General features: G+C 44.2%; 1 protein-coding gene across 2 annotated transcripts in view; it reads left to right on the top strand.

Annotated features, from left to right (window-relative positions):
- Nucleotides 1-15954, top strand: part of ARHGAP32 (Rho GTPase activating protein 32) — a 146296-nt gene that overhangs the window by 50703 nt on the left and 79639 nt on the right. Inside the window, exons 3-5 of one of the 2 annotated variants that reach the window (XM_010723589.3) lie at nucleotides 325-416; nucleotides 1534-1575; nucleotides 1943-2027. In XM_010723589.3, the coding sequence (XP_010721891.1) occupies nucleotides 325-416; nucleotides 1534-1575; nucleotides 1943-2027 (219 nt within the window). The remainder of the gene's footprint in view (nucleotides 1-324; nucleotides 417-1533; nucleotides 1576-1942; nucleotides 2028-15954) is intronic. The other variant, XM_031556858.1, reaches the window with a different exon arrangement.

The raw sequence follows: 15954 nt of genomic DNA, 5'->3' as shown, positions 1-15954 counted from the left end.
CATGTCTGAGTATGGAGTTTGGGAGTGTTTGTTGGACTCTACCTCTGAAAATCTCTACTTAGAAACCAGGAGAAGTAATGAACAAAATATTGGATCTCAGAGTTATTAGTGAGGCTCTACAGAACAGTTTAGGAAGAGGTAAATTAAATCACATGTCAAGTCACCTCCTTAGGTTCACTTTCCTTCCCTCCCCCTATATTAAAAAGGCAAAATACAGCTTTTATCACCAAAGAGCTATGATTGTATATATAGAAAACACATGCTTTGCAAGCAGCAATCCACACCGTGCAGTCCTTACTTTCCTTCCCTTTGCTTGTTTTGCAGGCACGTGGTGCAGATATCCCTGACATCACAGGGGAGTTACCGCTCCGGACCTGCGGCAGCACAGCAAGTATGAAAGTGAAGAACGTGAAAAAGTAAGAGCAGTGTTGTTTGATTTTTGTCCTATCTTTGCTGGGCTTCTAGCTGTGACACCCTGGATTTGAGCTCTTGTGTTGGAATACATCCAGGGCAGTCAGTGACAGTTTTTGTTGATGCCTTCACGGGAGCAACCGAAATCCTTGCAAAGCAAAGTTATAGTGAACACAGCATGGAGGTGGGGATCAGAGGTTTCCTTAGGTCCCTTGCCTGCTTCCTGCTATGGAGGCAAAGCCTGTCAGACTCTTTCACTTCGCTGTTACTGTATTCTTAAACTTCCGGGATTCCTCTCTGAAATTGATCCATTTAAATGTATGTATGTGTGTGTGTGCGTGTGTGTGTGTGTATGTATATATGTATATATATATGTGTGTGTGTGTGTGTGTATATATATATGTATATGTATGTATGTATACAGACATGCATATGTGTGCATTTATGTGTATATGTATGTTAGGGTGGCCTATATATATATATTTTTTTTTATTATTTGGTGTTTTGCTCTTCCCTTTTTTCACCTCCTGCCTTGTGCCTCTTCCCTGAATGGGTTTTGCAGTTTTTCTGTCAGTGTTTGTTTTTTTTTCCTTCTCTGATTCTCTTTCTTTTTCCTGTGAGCCTCCTTTGCTCTCTCTCTCACTCTCTCCCAGATGATGTAAACCCACTTATTATCTTCGTAGCTGAGCTTTCAAACCTCTAACCTGTAAAGAGGCTCAAAAGTAACTAATATTACTTGACTTGTCTTTGCTAAGGATGCTGACTGAGGACCAGAACTCCCCAGTATTGCTAGCTCTGTGCATTCAGATTACCTCTCCGTAGAGCTCTGATGCTGCGAGGGAAATGGCTCTTTGTTCTAGTGCTGAGCAGCCAGATGCTGTATCTCACTTCCCACTTATATTCCCGTGGGAAGAGAGAGCTAGATAATGACAATCTCATTGGCTCACCACCAGAGTTATCTATAGGAGTCTATAATAGCTTCAGCAGAAGCAGAGCATGCTGCAGAGCCAGAGGATCTCCCCGTCAGCCATGGCTGTAGCTGGAGTCACTTGGGAATAATTATGCCTCACTTTTGAATTTTAAAAAAGCAGAGGATAAATAGCATTTGTTCTGCACCCTCAGATACATCAACCCGGGACTGATGGGCTGTGATGCCTTTCACAGGTAACGTTCTACTTTCCTATGTGTCTCGTGTAAGGCTGCTTATTTGCACTGCCAAAATGCATTTGTTAAGGTAGAGCTGCTTGTCCCTGCACCGTTCCCTAAAGATGTGGGCCTTGGTGTTGATGAAATGCTACATGGTTTTTAAGGATGCAATGATAAAAGCCATTTTGCAATTCAGTTTTCCTTTCTCGCTCAATTCCTTTCTCCGCTGTTTTGGTGCATCACATCAACAGACCCCTCTGTTCCCTTGGCTTTAGGGTGAGGAAGCTCTTATTTTGTATGAGTAACTGGATTTTATAACAGAACTTGATGCTGTAGCTTAGTTTTGATGATTCGAATCTTATGGTGTGCTTTTGGTGTGCTTCAGGTTATCCTTTACCAAGGGTCATTTCCCGAAGATGGCTGAATGTGCACATTTCCATTATGAAAACGTGGACTTTGGCAACATCCAGGTGAGTTTCAGATCTCTTTTCCCTGTTTGTTTGGTTACCAGCTGACTTGGTGGGGGCAGCTCCAGCGAGGTTTGTTCAGTTCATGGCAGAATGTTTAGTAATAGGAAGTTAAAGCAATCTGCTCTCTTTGTTTGGAATTGCTTCTGTGTTCTGGGCCAGAATCTGTCCCCAGCCATGTGGTTACCCCTCTGAGGCTGCATTTGACTGATGTCACACTTCTAAGTCTGCATCATTCATTACTGAGCCGTCTGTAATAAGTGCATGCATGTTTTCAGCTTGTGTGCGTGTCTTCAAACAACCGTGTGCATGTATTTATGTAAATATAATATCTTAATTCCAATTTACCCCTTCTCTCCATGCTATCTCAGCTCTGCGTTGTGCACTGCAGCAGCTGTGTCACCAGAATGCAGGGAGCTGCTACTCAGTCTGAGCTGCATTTCTAAAGTGTGCGGGCTTTATTCCTTTGTGGCCCATCCATCAGAAATATAGGCAGATGCATTTTTCATTGAGCAGTTGCTTGGAGGGCTGAAAACCAAAAGTCGCTGCTGTTTTCTCATAAATAGGGCACACCACGTTCTGCATTTTCAGAAACAGGAATGCCTCCAGCATCTGCCAGCTTTGTAGCCAAAAAGAGGTTACAACCTTTTAATTTGTGAAACATTTTCTCTAATATAGTGAATTATTTACAGCCTTTCATGTTCCTGTACTTGGCAGCTTTGCAAACAGAGTTATAACAGAGTTATACATCCCTTTTTTTTTCTTTTTTTTCTTTTTTTCCCATCTCTGTGAAATTCCTCCTGGTTGCTCAGCCCTATCGGGCCCTGAGCTGTTTGCTCTGTGTCTGTATGGACAGCAGCAGGGGGGGGGCATGGTGCTAACAGCATCTGGGGGTGTCTGAAAAACCATCACAGCTACCTATGCAGAACCAAAGCCTTACTCAGCCAAATACACACAGCTGTTTGTGTACCTGAGGCCAGATGTGCTCAAGCACAGTGAATCAGGCCCTACATGCCAACTCCAAACCTCTTTCTAAGCAGGATTCCTGCAGTCTAATAGCTTTGTAATATGGATAAAAATATCTGAAGAGCTCAGCTTTGCTCCTGAGAAATGAACAAATAAGGCATTACAGTATTGCCCTTAGTAGGAGAAAAGCAGAATTAATGGCAAAATAAAAGCCATTAATACAACAGTGTTGGTTTACAGGCTTAAAAATAGGTTCCTATAGGACTCATACATTTTAATCAAGTGGCTTTCGTTGGAGGCTCCCTTGTAGGCTGCACTGATTTGTGACTGACAGCTTGGCACCTAATAGCGAGTTACCAAGTTGCATCTGAGGGGGTCGTGGGTGTAAACTCCTTTCAAAATCTATTTGCTGTTAAAAAATTTGCATAGTAGAAATGCAGTATTATCTGGCTGTTGTCAGTAATTGTGTAATGCTATCTATTAACAGCCTGGCCGAACTTCAGACTGTTTTGTAACGTTTATGTCACTTGTAATATGGTCTCCTGCTGCAATTGGTATTAATAATCTTGGCATTTCACCTCATGAGATGGTTTTAAATGAACTCTCTGAGATGTATGAAGACAGATTTGTTCTCATCCTAACACTGTGCTAACACAACAAGGTGCATTTTGGGATGCTTTTCTCTTCAGAGACATTCTGGTACGCTGCTTCCAACAGCCACGTTTTAACTTTAGCTGTGTCTGGCCAGCAAGACGTGTTCCATGGGGAGGAAATTGCTGGTGTTACCAGGGAAAGGCTGTGTTCATCACAAAGGAGGCTGCTGTCAAAGCTGCAGTCAAGGGATGGGTTTCACAGAAGGCATCAGTGCCAGGAAGTCACTGTTATTTTCCTGTAATACATTACGTTTATTGCTGCCTTTTTTTTTTAGTCAGGCCCACATCACTGATTTCTCAATTTTGTGATGATTCATTTATTTCAGCCTAATATTGGGTAAGAATCTAAGGGCTTTGTTAGCAGCTGTGGCTCAGCTCTCTGTGCTGCTCCCCCAGAGGAGGTGAGATGGGCTCTGCTCCCTTCCTTTGCTCCTATGCTCTGCTGCCTTCCATTGTGCTTAGCCAACGTCCTGCCTCTACAGCATTAACACTCAATTTGTTAATATACAAAGTAAATGTTGCTTCTGCTGGTGTTGCTATACAGAGCATCCTACTGCTCAGCCCAGGATAATTGCAGCTTCCAGGTTTTGTGTTTTGCCTACAAAGCTCTTCCAGTCAACTCGTTCACATGGAATTGGAGTTTCTCAGTTCAGTGGTTGTGCCATACAATCTCACTGCCTCCTAATGTGCTTGATAATATGTATAAGCTGAGCTATTTAACAGAACCTCTGTATGGATTAAGTTGTACCTAGTAAGGTCATTCCCTACAGTGGAGCAATTCCCATAATGCAAATGTGATTTTTCTTATCATAGAATCACAGAATGGTTTAACAGAACATGTTAACATCTCAACAGCCCCATCTCCCTCAGCCTTTCATTGCAGGAGGGGTGCTTCAGCCCTCTGAGCATCTCCATGGCCTCTTCTGGATCCATTGCCATAGCCCCACATCCCTCAGCCCAAAGTGCAACTTGGCTTTCTTGAACTTCATTAGGCTCCTATGGGCACACTGCTCTGGGCATGGGGCCATCCAGCCAGTTCCTTATCCACCCAGTGGTCCACCCTTCAAATCCACCTCTGTGCCATTAATGTGATCAGGAGAAATAGTCATTAGGCATTCTGTAAGTATCTTTTAATTCCTGCCAAAAATTCAAGTTGTGCTTGGTAAAAGTCAGAAATTATCTTCACTTGAGGAAGTTTTAGTAGTGGAATATGGAGAGATGATGCACTCTGTACTTTCCGGATGATATTATTTGCTCACTGAAGAACACATTGCTAAGGGAGAGAAAGTGCTGCCATGCACATTCCTGTTGCTGCAGCTATCTTGCCTTTAGCACAGGTTTACCCCTCAGACAGCACCATCTCTGTTCTGCTGTGGTTGTGTTTATGTAGCTGCCTTCTAAAAATAAAACCCTGTCAGAACAGGAGTGGATTACGGTGCCTGGAAGATCCTCTCCTCCTTATCTGTTAAGCCCTGGCATTGCAAGTGGTAGGAGTGCATTATCAGTGATAAAGGAAGCATTTGAACCAGAATCACTTCCGTCTGAGGCATCAGCTGCCAGGAATGCTGCTGCAGCTCAGCAGGGTGGTTTGCTGTCTGCAGCCTTCCAGCCACAGCAAATTGCTGCTTTTCAGTGGTCCCTGCGCTTGTGTCTGCAATTGCATTTTCCTGTGGTGTCTTAAGAGTGAGAGGTATTGCAAAGAGCAATTCAGTTCTGCTTGTGGTTACCAGCAGAGCCTGCTGAGGGGGTACTTGAGGGGGTTGTCATCTTTTGGTGGCTTGTCTTTTTTGCTTTTATTTAATAATTCTCCAGTGAAAGGAAGCGTACTTGTGAAGGTCCCTCTGTTAACTGTGCATTACTTTTTTTCCTGTGATGGGTTGCAAAGAAAACAAAAAAGGGAGAGCCTGCCCAGCTGCCCTGCTCTGGAGCTGTCTGGGGTAGTTTGAGGTATTTCAGCACAGAGCATCCATGCATGGGTGAGCTGAAATAACAGGAATGTGGAAATGCCCCCTGACCTGGGAGTGCCTGGGAGCCAAGCAGCACGGCTCTCATCTTCCATCCATGCTGCTAAACGAAGCCTGCTTACTGCCTTTAGAGTGGGAGGGATTGTTCATTCCCTCAGCTCTTCTGTGGGCATGGTAATTTTCAGCATCTTGGCAGTCGTGAGCAGCTTCAGGCTGTAATGTCTTCATTTATTCCACTCATTTACAGAGGAAAAAAATATTTATTTTAGAAAATGAAACATTAAATGGCAATTCCCCTGCTCATCTCATTCCTATTTAAAAGATGGAAATGTGTAGTAAAAAAACCACAAAACCTGCCCTGGATTTTGCTGTGTACTGGTGCTATGGAAGGCAATTTTGCTGGATTTGGCTTCCTATTCACAAGTATGTGAGTGGTTATGACACGGATACCTGTATTGTATGCTATGTGGTGCTCTGTTTTAGCCTGTCATCCATCTGTGGATGCTGCTGTTCTCCCCTGGGCTGTTTGCTTTATTCTCACATGCTGTGCTCTGCTATGGAGCAAGGCCTCCCATCCCTCTGCTCCCTGTGGTTTCCCTCCTGCCACCTTCTAAGTGGCGGGGGGAGATGTTGCAAGAGCTCTGCTTAAGGACATGGATGTATAAAAACAACTCTCTTCGTAGTGTATATGGAAACTGCTTCTATTAACTTAGTAATTCCAGCCTCAACTCCCTGAATATGGACATTACCACTTGCTTTACGGTCAGCGCCTGCCTTGTTGGTGACCCATCGTTGATGGATGGGATTCACATATGTTGTCTCCTCCAATGCAAATGAGATTCTCCCCATTAATTCAGGTGAACAGGCTGTTTGTGATCTGTTTTTGTTTTTTTCCTCTCAGCCTTTGGATATTTAAGGTTTTCTCAGCACAGTTTGGCTCTCCCTTGCATTTAATGCTGAAAAGATAGCAGACTTGTTTGTGGGTTCTCAGTCTTTATTGGTGCACAGCAGCTGCTTGATGACATGAGTACATCTTAGAAGTGACTGTAATAAGCCCAGCTGTTAACTTTGGCATTGACCTCCTGCTGTTTGCCACCATCATAAATCGTCCTTAGCAGCGTGTCACAGGAAGGTGTAAAAATTGCTTTAATTAGCAACTGGAACAGAGTTGTGTTGGAAAATTTTTCTTCCCTGAGGTTTAATGACCTGAAAAATACAGAGAGATGTATTATATGTATAATTAAAGTATATTAAAATTTAAGAAGAATCCATGTGCTCCAGAAGAGTAATTTCTATTTCACCAGCATTTCAGGGGTCAGGACAGGATTAGAGCTGTCTGTTTTTATACTCAGTAGGCTGTACTGTGAACAGGAACTGTGTTAAAACGCAGCTAGTATTGTACTCGTGGATCTGCAGGAAGGCTGAGGTGGTGTGATTTGGTACACAGAGCCTTTGTGTTGTATGGTCCCTGAGACTGATGGAAGCAGAGGTGTGTTTTTGTCCTCCAGTGGAGGTCTGTCATGCCCTGGATGTATTAGCTGTCACATCAAACATCATTTAGGAACTTTACGTTTTGTGCCTACTGTACCTGCTTATAAAAAGGGGAGTTTGTTTAGTTTGCGTGCCAGAGTGCAGAGCTTTGGTGGCAGGGTTGGCATGAAACCATTCATTCATTAGCTTAGCTCTCCAGTGGTGTGTGTGTGCCTCTGTCCTGCATTACAAACACCTTCATTCATTTCCTGGTGAAGACATACAGGTAGGACATAACCCAATCTGCTGAATGCCTACCCCCAGCTGCAGGTTTCTTGCTGGTTAAGGTACATTCATGTGAGCAGGGCAGACATGCTCTGTCTGTGTTCCAGATGTGCTCTGTATCCTGCAGAGAGCATTTATTGCTGCTGGTGTGATGGTCTGGGCTCCAGGTAGTTCTCATCTTGGGAACTGAAGAGTGCTTTCCCATCTGCTTCACTCTGGTTTAACCTCACTCACTCAAGGATGTGTGGTGTGGTGAATCAAGATCAGTGCTTGAGAAGAATCTTGTCACTGCACTGATGCTTGGATGGTCTGTCCTGCAGAGAGGAAAATCTAGGGGAAAACATGGCACTTACAGACTGCATGTGACAATGTTTGCTGCTAGAGCGACAGCATTTTGAAGCAGCTTGTGCTGTGTGTGTACCAAAGAGGATGCTTCTAGGTCTGTAAGCTGAGACTCCAGTTTTCTGTTTGTTTTACTTGCGACAGAGACAGATTTGTGCAGAAGATTTTCTGTGAACCTAAACTTTCCCAGGGGCCTGGGTTCAGACAGGCGTTTCATTTTAAAAGGGTGAGCACACACACAGGCACACATTCTCACCCACGCATACTATTAGGATGTCTAGAAGGCATTTAAACATGTTTGTAGACGTAGATAGTTGTGTTATTTTATCCCTTGCCTGGCGTGTCTGCAGCAGTGAAGATTCTGTTCCCTCCTGGGCACCCAGACTGAAAAGCTCTCTGGTCTCCATTGAGGATTCTGAGGATATTAATTACTCATTTCCTCTGACTGCTCGTTTCTGGCTACTGTGACAGCCAAATGTGCACATTCAGGTTGCTCTTCTCCTGGTAAAGCAGGATATAATCGTAATAAAATGGAACGCTGCTGCTGTACATCACATCGAAGCAGCTCAGCTCATCGTTTGGGTTGGTTTGTGGGTGGTGGGTTGGCTTCTTGTGTTCCTGTTGGTTGGTTTTGGTGTTTTTGATGGAATCTATGAAGGAAGAAGCACGTGATGCTCACATGCTTCTCCAAGACCCACTCTATTAAACTCTCTATTTTAAGTATCACAGCAAACTTTGATTCTAATAACTGTTTTTCTTCTTTCTATCCGTCTACCATAGGAATTAAAGAACCATTAGTCAAAGCTAGATGACTCGCTGTAGGATGTATTTTTAAGGTGTGAGACCTCATACAGCCACCTGAATTTTTATTTTTATTTTTCCAAATATTTTGTTTCCCATAAGGAGCTTTTATGGGGAGCTTGCTTAGGTCCACTGCTCAGAGTCCCATTGGGTGCTCTTCTGGATGGCTGGGGATTGATTTGTGGGTTGCAGTCAGTGCTAACACCTCTCACTATACAGTGAGCTTTTGGCATTGCCACACTTAGAATTATGTCAGTAATAATTCAGAGGAAATAGTATTTCTTAATAAATACCAGCAAACCTGGTATTATAGCAGCTTGGAAATAAAAATAAATAGTGCCATATACTTTATGTATGTTCAGGATCCATGAACCTGCCTGGAAGTTAATTCTGTTCTATTGGAAGAATGATGAAGCTTATAAATACGGTTATAAAACAAATTGCCTTCTAGAAAATCTCACTTCTTGTGTAGCTGATCTGATCCAGTGTTGCCAGTCTGTGTTTGGATACCAATGAAAATGTTCATGAGTTACCTTGAAATCCAGTGCAGCTGTGTAAGTGCTTTTTATGGTGCTTGAGTATTTATTGCAAATAGGACATGTCAAAAAAGTGGGTCTTTAAAGTGATTTTGGACCAAGTTCCCATTCGCCACCTTGAAGTAGTTGGGGGAAAAAAAAAACAAAACAAAACAGAAACAACTTTTAACTGTGAGTCCAGGATTCTGCTCTTAAAAGCTGGTAAATGATTTAGGAATTCTGTCCGTAGTGAATCCTGCTGTAATTATAGGTGCAGCAGTGCTGGGTCAAGGCAGGGAAGCCATTGGGAGCTGGAGCCTCGTGTTGAAAAGGGTTTGCATGGAAGAAAGGAGTGAGTGGTACCAGGACAAGGTGCTGCCTGCTGGGTGGGGGAAACTCGTGGTTATTTAGTATAAGACTTGAGAAGCATCACATTGAGAGTCTCCATCCATGCACCATCTTCTCTTGTGGCTCAAGGTTTGTTTCAGTGCCTTAATGTTTGTTTCCTAGCTCAATAAAACTTAGATAGGGGTTGGAAACTCTTCTTGAAGAAGGGAGCTCTTAGCCTGGTGTGTGTGTTTTGAATTATTAAGGCATTTTAGCAGTAACACTAAAGCTGTGATGTGCACTTTGGATACACCCCAAGCTCTGCTGCTTTTTATTTCCCTCGGTGCATGGCTCTGCATTTCTTCAAACTCTGGTAAGCCTCCCTTTATCCGTCACTTTCTGGCTACTTTAAACTCAGTAGAGCTTAAACAAAGGCAGAAGATCTTTTTAGAGCTGGAAATTTGGGGAATTTAGAGCTGGGAATTTTGTTGAGTTGATTTCTTCTTCCTTAGAGAAAGGGAAGTTTGCATAAATAAGTTAAATAGAAACCTCTTAAGAGTAAGCCTGGAATTAAAAGCAGGTCTCATATTGCTCTGTTCTTTTTAACAAGATAAAGCTACATCCCTCTCTTACCTTACGGTGCTTCGTCCTCCATTGCCTGCTGTGCTGCTGGAGCTCTCCATGAGAAGTGAGATATTTTTAAGATTAATTACCCATAATTACTATTCAGGCCCAGAGGGACCAAAAAATGATAGTAGCTTGTAATTGCAGCTGATTTTTGAAGCCTGCTAATTACGAATTTACCTAATTACATCCCAAACTTTGTCACCTTTGGTTGTGATCTCATCAAAAGTCGGGTCAAACAATGCTGGGCTGGAGCAGTACTTGAACTGTAAAGTTCTTGTCTTGATTCTGACCTCAGTAATTTCAGTAAGTGCTGATCTTCTGACTTATTTCTTACGTAGCAAATTGGAGCAGTGCTGCCATCTGTAAGGAAGAGACCAGCACGACCTTCCCAGCACTGCTTCCTTGTTGGATCTTACACAAAACCAAATTTTATGTCTGCCTTTAAAAGTCTTGACCAACAAACAAGAGTGCAGGGTAGGTGCTAATGGCATTTGTGCTCATGAGATTTATTCTCACCTGTGTTACCCTGTGATTAAAGCTGTGCTGCTTGGAGGCTCTTCCCAGCTGCTGGGATGCTCCATGGTCAGCTATCAGCCCACACAGAGTATGGAAAGGTGCACTTTCAGGTCACTCTTCACTCTTACTTCATAAATGTTCTGCTTCATTTCCCCCCTAAAAGCTTTTTGTGAGGCTGTTTTTCAGGGTCAGCTTGTGTAGTATTTTTGTGTGATGTTCTCCCTACCTGCTTTGGTTTGGGTGCAGTGTAAGATGCAGATGAAACAATTCCCCCACACGCTGCCATCTGAATTATAATAGGTTATATAAATATAAAATTTATTTAAATATAAAATAGGTGTTCCTTTTCTTGCGTTCTCTCTGTCCTTTCCCCTGAGTTTGTTGCGTCTTAACTTTCTCAATCCATCTGTCATCTCTTTGGTTGCTAAGGAGTAGCTGAGAAGTGGAGCTCTGAGCTGGCTATAAGAGGAATTTCAGTGGTGCTGTCAGAGATTGTTAATTGATTCTTTAATTGAACGAAAGCCGTCGGTGAGGTCGTCTTCTCTGCCAGTTTGTGTGGGGTGTTTTGATCCAAAACCAAACCCAGATAAATCATCTGTTTGGTTTTCAAGAGTCAAGTGTTGCTTTCCTCTCATGGAACTTCTCATGCCTACCTGATGTCATAAAGGTGAAGAATTTGGGTCGTTCATCAGCTCTCCTTCAGGCAGCCCAGGAAGTAATGTTTCAATTTTCTGTTATGGTTTCAAGCAGACCAGGGAGAGAGGGAAGATTTCCATTTTTAACAAAGAATTATCCATGCACTGTCGTAACTCTTTGTGTCCAAATGGATTAATTTTTAATTTTCCCTTTCAAAATCACTTTAGGTGGTGGACAATGTACTGCACTTTTTGCTTAGATTAAGTGTGTATTTGTCTTGTAAATTGCTGTGCTCAAATTAAGGCTTAAACAACCACTGCAAAACAAACTGTACCTTCATCCCCCCAGCTCCATCTGTGTTAACACGAAGATGCATTCAGTGTTTTCAGACCAACCTTTATGAAAAACCAGGGGATGGAAGCATAGTAAATGCCAAATGCACTGGGTTTCACACAGCCTCATTTGTAAAGATGAGTGGCTGTTGATCTTTCTCACTTCTGGGGTCATGGGAGGAAATAAAGTTAAGTTTCCCCTCGGCTTTTATCGCTTCCTCCTGCCAAAGAAGGGGAGATTATTTTCCTTCACTTGCTGCTCCTTTAGTCAGCAGGAGGAGTTGGGACTCGGCCAGCTAATAAAGAATGCTTTTCCTGGGGAAGGAGTTCTCAGATGTGCTTGTAGTAACACTGATTTTTTTTTTCCCCCCTTGCTGCTTTTCAAGCCTGGTCCTGCAGTTCTGTCTTGGAAAGATGTGTGCATGTGATGTGCAAAACTTGTTGGCTTTTGCCTGCAGTTCTGCTTCTGAAGCTTTTAGTGCAGTTCTGATGGTGGCTTATCACCCACGGAGCCCTGCCACATTTATTCATCTTTTTGCATAAGGCTTTTAGTGGCCAGGATTGCAGTGGGAGGATGTGCTTGTGCAAACTGGGCTTCTTTATTCATTGATTGCTGCTGCTGCGTAAGTGTGAAATAAGGGATATTACACAGCACTGCTCTTGATTTGGTCTCTGTGTTAAAAACAATGTGATTGCCTCTGTTTGAGTGGCTTGGAGGTGAGAAATCACAGAATAAACCTATCTGCACTCTGAGCAAGGTGAAGGAATCCTTAGGAGCTGTGATGGTGAGGAAGGATCGCTGGTGAGATGAAGCAAATGGAGCTCTGATGGCACAGTGCTCTCCCTCCCATCACAGTGGTGGTCCGGGGGCTGTTCTCCGTGGTTCTTTCTCCTCCCCTGGAACTCCTGAGGACATTTCAGGTGTATGAGGTGTTCTTTCTGGTGCCTTTGGCTCTTATCAACGGGGGAAAATGTTTATATTGATTTAGTGAGGGAGGAAACAGAAAAAGCGAGTGAGCAAGAGCCTAATAGCCTGCAGTGACAAGTCTCCATCAATTCCCAGTTCTCTCAGAGGAGTAACGTGCTTGTTTTCAGCAAATGGAGAAGAAGACTCTGAGTAAAACTGTCACTGACCTCCCACAGAGCTTAACGGATTCTGGAGCTCAGAGCAGGAGGGGCAGTCATAACTAACTGTGATTTTAATGCACTTTCCTGGAAAGTCAGCAGTTTTATGAAATGCCACCTGCAGGAAGAGAAAAAGTATATGTGTCATATGTAGCTGTAATAAATAAATTTACTTCTTTTTCATTTTAATTTTAAGTTATAAATGAAGGCATTTCCCAATAAGCTGAAATAATAACGTACTACAGGTTCCAGTTGGTTTCTACACTTAACTCGTGTTGGCAGCGTGTAAAGTGAGCCTGTTTAGAAATGATGGCTGAGAACTGTAAAGCAGCCCAGATCCTGGCCCGTGCAGCATCCTGGCCCTTGCAGTGGCTGCTCAGGATGGCTGGGAGGGCACCTCTGTGTGCTGGGGGAGGTGGCAGTGACCACAGCAAAGGGCTGTGCTCTGCAGGGGAAGAAAGGGCTCTTTGTTTTGGGGCAAAGTCACTTTTCTTCTAAACAAATAAATAAATAGGCAACTCCTTTAATTTAAGAGGCTCTTTGTTTCTCCCCAAGCCAATCCCTCTGGCAGAGCCATCCCCATTGTCCCAGCACTGTAAATATTCCCCTAGTTGTCCCAGCTTTCCATTTGCGGCTGAATGGGGAAGATAATTTCCTCATGTTTTCCAAATCATTGCCTGAGCCCTGCTATACTTTGTAGTGCAATGCCATCTAGTGTGCACAGGGATGCAGGCTTCTCTGGCTCTGGAAATTCAGGACAGCCGTTGTCATCAGCTGCAATGAACTTGGAGTGCCACGAGCCGCCATTTGTCCAAAGTCTCATTTTCACAATTGTTTGGTGGTGTTGGAGCGAGGTGAGACTTGTGGGTGGGGAAGGACAGGAGAAACGATGATAATTTACCCATCATTTGCCATCCCCATGGCTTGAGGATGTGTTTTTTCTTGGCATATGCTGATTTTGTGTCCCTTATATGCTTCTTGATTGGGCTTTAGAACACGTCCAAGGTTTTTTATCCACTTTGCTCTTAGCATCGTTACCACTTGTGAAATGTGGGTATGAATCCCTGCTTGAGTTCAGATCGCACACCCTACCAGGCTGGGAGCTCTGGGACCTGACCTGGCTGTTCTTTGGACCTGCTGGTGAATAGATGTGGTGCAGGAGAAACACGCCTTCATGTTCTCCAACAAGTGTTTAACAAGAGGGTCTGCTTGCAGGAGCTTCCTTTCCAGCACCAGTTTTGGTATCTCTGCACGATGCCCAAAATGTTTAATTCTAGATACTGCCTGGGGGGGATCTGTGCCTCCCCAGGTGATGACTAAACCTCAGCACAGGCTGCCAGAGAGGATTAATTTCTGAGTAATCTCGTTTTGGTTTCAATTAATTGTGATATCAGACTTTAATAGGGTGTGAAATGGAAACAGGGAGGTAACACCAGATGCCTTCATTTGCATGTGTTAATCAACACAGACCCAAAACAACAGCAACAAAAACTGGAGCCCTTCACAACGTTGGGAACGCTGCACGTTTGACCACAATCTTCCAAAAATGTACTTTTTGGTGCACGAGTGGAAGGTCAGGAGCATTTTTTAAACACGTACCAAAGATGGCAGCATCCTATCAGAGCCCCGAAGTACTGTGCTTCCAAAATGCCAAATGCGGTGATGGAAACCCATCATTACATTGAATTGGTTTTGCTTTGAACAGTAACGTGGAAAATATTTACTTTTCCCTTTTTGAGCACAGCCTGTGGTGTAACAAATATCAGAGCAGAGTGGGCATGGGCGCTCGGTGTATCAGAGTGACTCCTTCCAAGTGCCTGCTGTTATTATAGTCACCAGGGGGAATTAAGGAGTGACTAAAGGTGGTTTCCTTTGGAGACAGACTGGGTTTTGCTTTTTGGCTGCTGGTTCTTAAACCGGTTGGCCTTCCAGTTTTAAGGGAACTCGTGTTGGAGTTTTTGCCCTTTCTGGTGCCAGGCAGAGGCTCTCTCTGTGATGGAATGCTTTGCTGGTTGTAGGTGCACAGTGAGAGGCGAAATGTGGCTTTCCCAGAATCCCCATATCTGCTAGCAAGAGCACATATTAACCTGTTCCCACATTCCTCTCCTGCCCTTTGCAGGAGATGCCCTTTGCAGGAGATGCCCATTTCAGGATCTGGTTTGCCATAGATTCTCCTTACTGTCACATCCTGTAATCTCTGTGCCGGTGGCAGACCAGCCTGCACATCACTGGGGCACCACTTCTGTGTCAGCAATCACTTTTTGGTCTATCAGAGAGAAGTGGAGTGAGGAGGGAGCTGGGAGTCACCATTCAGATGGGTAAAGGGCAGCTGGAAGGCTGCTGATTCCCAGCTTTGCACAAAGTGAGGCTGCTGGAAAGGTTGCTTTGGGTGTAGCACTGAAAGGCACCAACTTCCTTCATTTCCTACTGTGTGTTTTCTTGGTGCACCACAGTGCTGTGTATTTAGGTGTATGAGAAGCAATCTTGTCAGTTCTGCAAGCTTGTTGTGCTTGAAAACACAGCAGCCAGGAGCACCTTCTGATAAGCTCCCCATTGAAGTGGTCGTATTTCCACATAGGGTATGGGCAGGTGGGCACGTAAAACGAGTTAATATTTATTGCAACTGCAGGCAGCACAGGAGGAAAACTGGGAGAGCTGCACCCAGGGAGCTGTAGAGGGATCAGGGATGGAGTGAGAGAGTTCCCTGTCATCTTCCTGCGTGGACTTTACTTATTGGAGACAATGTGAAAAGTGTGGAGGAAGAGAGTTTGTTTAACATCCGTACTCTGCAGTATTGCACTTAAAATATGAACTTCTGGGAAATTCCTGCAGCGCTGTGTTAATGGAATGAGCCCCTGCCTTAACACCACTGGATGCTTATGTGACAATTTGCTGTCAGCTCTGTGCCAGCCCACCTCTGTAGCTGCCTGCACTCCCAGCACAGCAGCTGATGTGCTCAGCTCAGCTCCTGTTGGCTCCTGGAAGCAATCATGGTGAGCTGCCTGCTTCCGTGGGCTGGGCTGCAGAGGTCAGCCAGGATCTGGCCAGGTCTCCATGCAGACCTTGAAGTAAGAGCATGAAGTTGTGCTGAGGAACAGTCAGATATTAAGATTTCTGTGTTAATCAGGGAGTTCAGAAGTACTGGTGTGTAAGGAGGGAGCTGGCTGTGCTCCTTCCTGCAGTGGTGAAAGAAATGCCAGGCAAGGGCAGAGTGGCTGGCATAAGAGCTGCATGCATGGTCAGAGCCTCTGTGTGGCTGCACCTCCGTGTCCTGTGCTAGCAGGGTTGCTTTGAAGGTGTGGTGCTGCATGGTGTGGTGGAGGTGCTTTGGATGCTGATGTGACCACACACACTGAACAGAGAACCCCAAA

This window comes from Meleagris gallopavo, chromosome 26 (assembly GCF_000146605.3).
Source record: "Meleagris gallopavo isolate NT-WF06-2002-E0010 breed Aviagen turkey brand Nicholas breeding stock chromosome 26, Turkey_5.1, whole genome shotgun sequence".
Taxonomy (NCBI): domain Eukaryota; kingdom Metazoa; phylum Chordata; class Aves; order Galliformes; family Phasianidae; genus Meleagris; species Meleagris gallopavo.
The sequence above is the reverse complement of the archived record's forward strand: the minus strand, read 5'-3'. Positions and strand labels throughout refer to the sequence as shown.